This window comes from Empidonax traillii, unplaced genomic scaffold (assembly GCF_003031625.1).
Source record: "Empidonax traillii isolate 1590-97213 ecotype Southwest subspecies unplaced genomic scaffold, ASM303162v1 scaffold810:size284574, whole genome shotgun sequence".
NCBI lineage: Eukaryota > Metazoa > Chordata > Aves > Passeriformes > Tyrannidae > Empidonax > Empidonax traillii.
In genome coordinates, this window is record NW_020956003.1 from 24,592 (window position 1) to 29,904 (window position 5,313).

Below are 5,313 nucleotides of genomic sequence, written 5' to 3' on the forward strand. Positions count from 1 at the left end.
TTAATCCACAGAAGCTCATGAACTGCTTAATATTTTACGACCAGCATATAATGCTTATGAACTCACTCTCAGAAGACATTCTGTAGAGTGAAATGGGAAGAAAAAATATTTCATACCTATATCTAGATATCTCTGATATGTATATATATATATCTGAAAAGCTGCTTTGACATAATGTTTTGAATTAAATGAAAATTGCTTTTAAAACTCATATGGTGATGGTTAAGAAACTTAAAAAGTTGGTGTTTTGATGCTCCCCAAAGTTTGTGAGTCAGTGCTGTGAAGATTGGTTTCTTTACTGAGTAGGAGTTACTGGCATGTGTAATGAAGGTCAGTACAGAAACTTGGTAATAATTCCAGCTTTTTAGCAAGGCATTATGATAAGCAATCCCTCAAGATTCACATGCTAAATACAACCTCAGTTTGTATTTGTGTCTGCTTTTGTTGTAAATTCAGCTTCACTGAAAATAAATTTCTGTAGAATTTGAGGATATAGTGATGATGTCTCTCAGGGCCTCGTTTTTAAGGTCATCTCCTTCACGTTTAAATCCAAAGAATCTACTTCCCACATCAAAATTGTAGAGCTGGCACTTGGGAGCTACAAGCAAAAAAACCCCCATTCTTTGCTAATTTCAGATCCCAGAGAGTGCCAAAATTGCGTAGCATTTGGATGCCAGCCATGCTGTATGACTGCATGGTTTCCATTAACTCTGTTTAGGATAGCACGTGACAGTTCTGAAATTGGGCATTTACTGCTCTGGAAATTTCAAGACTGTTTCTTTCAGGTGGATGTGGTTTCTTTACCTCAGCTGTCCTCAAGAGCTGTTATGCAGTGCCAAAATCTTTGCCAAAGTGATGCATAGGCATTCATAAGGTGCTTTCTGATGATAAGTACTGTTGACTTATTTTTACTACTACCATTTAATACCACGTGGATGATAGTAAGGTTTTATGTCACCTGGACAGTCTTTTCAGGGAGTTGTGATTTTCTTGCACAGGTTACTATTTTTTTTTAAGGCTTGGGGTCTCCACTCGCTTCTTACCCTCCTCCCTTATCTGTAAATGCTTCCCAGTTGATTCTGGAAGGAGATTTGCAGTCCCATGAGAAGGAGAGGATGAGCCTGGATGTGTGAAATGCGTGCATTTATGACAATCCCAAAAATGCCTACAGGGGGTAGAGAGAACAGAAGTTGTAGTCTCCCATGGAGCAGACAGCTGACAGTTCCTATATCTGATACTTTTATTTACTTTTCCTGCACAAGAAGAAAAACGTCCCCCCACAGCAACTGCAGCATCGCGTGGTGACCGGTGACTGCTGCTGAGACACAAAGCACCTCTTAAAGCGTGTGGGCTGTAGAGTTCAGGGATAAATCATCTCCAGTTCAGCTCCTTCTGGACCGTAGTGAAGGAGCCCGTTGTGCCACAGTGGATTTTCTTGGGCTTCTCTCACAGTTGGGTTTGTTTTGTCTGTGCTGAACCTTATTTTGATCTCGTTGCTCTTGAGTTAGGTTGGTATACTGTTAACAGCTGCCGAGGAATAACTCCTGGTTTACACTGGGAAACAAGGAAAGAGGCTTTGGACTACTATTTAATAAACATTTAGTTTAAAGAAACAGTTGCCTCTGGATTTAATGTAAGAGCACAGTGTTCACATTGGTGGAGTCTGGCAACCTGTGCTGTACAGTTGGGGCAGCAGACCCCAGTTGCCAGTTACTTGTTCATGTCAAAATGAATTAATTAACATCAGCTGAATAAAAGTCTCAACCCACCTTTCTGTGCCTCATCAGAAGCAGTGGTAATTCCAGTTGAGGCAGACAGTGGTGGCTGTGGGTGGGCTGAGAATGTCTGTCCCAGCAGTGGGCAGGGGTCGGTGCTTTATCCCAAGGTCAGAGCATTTCAGGTGTCAACCAACATCTCTTGTCCCGCATGAAGTCACTCACCAGCCCTTCAGATCCTCATGGAGGAACTTCAGTGCTGCTGCTTGGCTGTCAGTGAGATGAAAAGAGTGTTTTGGCTTTGTTTGCTTTTTGCCTGAATTATGTAGAGAGGTAGCACAGAGCTGCTAGAGAACATTGTGTGGAAGACAGCAAGCCGGGAGGGCCCTAGTAACAAGTCTTACTGAATTGCTTGTTACATTTAAAAAAAAAAAAAAGGCAGTAACAAAGTGGAAAGTAAGAACCTGGGTTATGTCACAAATCGTTAGGCAGTTATTAGTTTAATCATCAAACCCAATTGTTTTTTGTGCTGCTTTAGTTCACATTGAGTAACAACTTGCTCCGGGACTGGATTATCTGTTATGGTTGTGTAGGTGTGACCTGAGGTGATGGCACCAAGTTTGCCACTTTCTGCTCTCCTCTGTAAAGAAAAAAAGCCGAGCAGGTCTGCATACCTGTCATGTAAGCACTTGCTGCCGGCCTGTCTCTGCTCACGGACCGAGAGTGAAATCTGCTTAAAACTATTACCTCCAGGACTTTCCTAGGTTCTGTAGAAGGAAAACAAAAAGCAAAAAAACAAGCAAACAAAAAACTACACACACACAAATCAACCCTCCCCCCAAAACACACACACACACACACACTCCAAACCACCCCTCCAAACCAAACAAAAAAATATGTGGTAGGGCTAGGACATATTTCTGCTATTCTTGTCAGTTGTTCCAGAAGCCATATTTGCCAGAAAGCTATTTATTTAAAGTCCTAATACATTTATTCTTTTTTTTTTTTTTTTAAGACACTGTGGGATGAAAATTTGCATGCTGGGTGGTCACAATTTTTTTTTTCCCCCTATGCTGTGGTTTTCAAGCAGTCCTAATCATCTGAATTAAAACTTTATGCACATCTAAGTTGGTAAAAATTAGTACTGGGGATAACAGTACTGTAGAGCCTCTTGCATGCATGCCTTCCCTCTAGTTTGACAGTATTTATTTTTGTTTAAGGGTTTTGTAAAACTTGATTTTATCAAATTCCCTTTTTGTAAGTCTTTGCTGCAACTGGATTCTCCAATTACATTGATTTGAAAGTCTAGCATGCGAATTTCTGGAAGGATATTACTGTGTGATACTAGAATATTCTTTTTTTCTGTTACTATACCATCTGATTGGGTTTTCTTCTTCTCATAATTTTTCCTAGAGCGTAAAAAATTCCTTAGTGGTTATTGATAAATCTGTATTTCTTCTTCTCCAGGGATATCAGCATGAATAACATCACAAGGCTACCAGAAGATGCCTTCAAGAACTTTCCCTACTTGGAAGAGCTGTAAGTATTTCACACGTGTTGGAAATTTTGCTACGACTGTGTAAAGTGGAAGGTGGGTGGAGAAACAGTGTTGGGTTGAGCTGTGAACAGAAAAAGCAATTATACTTTAAAAATATAATCCTGTATATGTTTGGAAACCGGAACAGTAAATGCTACTTCCAAGGGGCTTTTTACAGTCATTATTTTAATCACGGCTGGAGTGATGACATATAAATAATTACAGTGTTATCCAAAGATAACACGAGAGGTGTGTAATTACCGTTGTTTCTGGAGGAGCTACAGTGGAGCTGTTGCACAAGGTCCGTGAAATAGATGTTGCTTCACTTGGTGAGCTCCCATTGTCCTTGCAGGCTGGAGACGCAGCGCTCACAAGCCCATGCTGACCTAGATCAGAAATTCAGCTGCTGGAGCACAGGGCTTCTTGTTTTCTCTGTTTCTCTGGCAGAAATTTTTTTTTTCTCCGCTTCCCATCCCACTTTTTTTGCCCCACTCTCTTTATAGATTTGTTTTGTTTTGCTCAGGTGGTGCTTGGACTTCTGAATCCTTGAGTCTGAAGCCTTACTGAGATGCCTTTGCAAAGTTGAAGCAACACAGCCCTGAATTAGGCTAGGTTTCAGAGTCAATAAACGGGGAGGCAGCTTTGATGTTCAATTTTTACTTTAATAAGTACTATTGTATGGCAGGGGACTTCTGTGTGCCTTAGTTTTCCTTCTCTGTGAAGAGAGGGTAAGGCTGATGGTTCAACCTTTGCTAAAGAGCTTTAAGAACTTCCAGTACAAACTAATAGATAAGACAAAACTACTGCACTTTGCTTTGCTTCTCTTGCGTTTTCAGTGATAAAAGTAGCATTTCTTATATCAAAGTGCACTTAAAATGCAAAAGTAAGGCTGCCTCTTTGTGACTGTGGCAAGACTAGGACTACAAATGCTGTGTTGAGAGGTTTTTTTTAATAAAGGCACCTCAGAGAAAGAACAGCTCATTCCCCCAAAGAGACAAACCCTTATGAGGTAGGAAGTGGTGTTCTGACTTTACCAGTGAGGAAGCAAGCAAAGAATGAATGAAAACCATTTATAGAGGGCAGAAGGATAAATTAACCCTATAGCAAAACTGCAGATAAAGCCCTGAACCCTTTGACTCTGGTGATCTACCAGTGCAACCACTGCACCTCACTGGAACAAAGATATCAAGACATTGATACGAGGTGGATTGCCTGCTCCTGAAGAAAGGCTTGGGTTCCTGAAAGCTTTTTTTTTTTGCACCTCAGCCTCACTGGTTGCTCTAATAAGGTGTTCTGCCTCTCCTTGCAATTTTGTTCTCTCTTATATCTTGGTAATGTAGCAGCTACCATTACTAATGCACTTAAATATCTCCATTTTCCCTGGTTCTTAAGTAGTTTTGACTCAGGTCAGTACAATTCTGAAGCACAGTTGAGCTTATTTATGTCAGATGAATTGTGTGTGGTATCTTATTTCATGCTTAACAGGTTCTGGTTTATTCCCTCTGATTTTTAGGTACTGCTTAAATTTGCAGTGTAGCTGAGAATGCTTCATGAAGAAAAATAGCTTTTCAGATGGTGCATTTGTGTAATTGATAGGATTTGAGAAAAGCTCTGTGGTATGAGTAGTAAATTGGAAAAAAAAAAAGACCTAGGAAGGCTTGATTGGCTTCAGAATATATACAACATTCCCTATGTGCTTTATAACATGCTGCTGTGTGTCTGTATGTTTTGTTGAACTAGATTTGTAGTCCCCCTTTTTTCTTTTTTTCAAATTTTTCACAGTCACATTTCACGCCAAAAGTTAAAAAAAAAACCCGAACGGTTCTCTTTTCCCAACTTAGATGACTGGGGGAGACTTAATTTTTTTTTTTTCCCAATAAGTAATTAAGCAATAAAACCTAACTGGTGGGTGTGCATGTTGTGTAACTTCCATAAACCCCAGGGTGTGTCAGGAGGTAAAGAGAAAAGGCAGAGCCTTCAGCCATCATCTGCTGTGCTTATTGCCCAAGAGCCATTTGCTACCTGTACCTCTAAATCCAGCTTTTTAGTTTGAAAAAAAAA

General features: G+C 40.2%; 1 protein-coding gene across 1 annotated transcript in view; it reads left to right on the forward strand.

Moving 5' to 3' along the window:
- Positions 1-3,147: 3,147 nt before the first annotated feature.
- Positions 3,148-5,313, forward strand: part of LGR4 (leucine rich repeat containing G protein-coupled receptor 4) — a gene marked incomplete at its 5' end in the record, with an annotated part of 35,078 nt that continues 32,912 nt past the window's right edge. The window contains one exon of the mRNA XM_027901751.1: positions 3,148-3,254. Coding sequence (XP_027757552.1) covers positions 3,148-3,254 — 107 coding nt within the window. The remainder of the gene's footprint in view (positions 3,255-5,313) is intronic.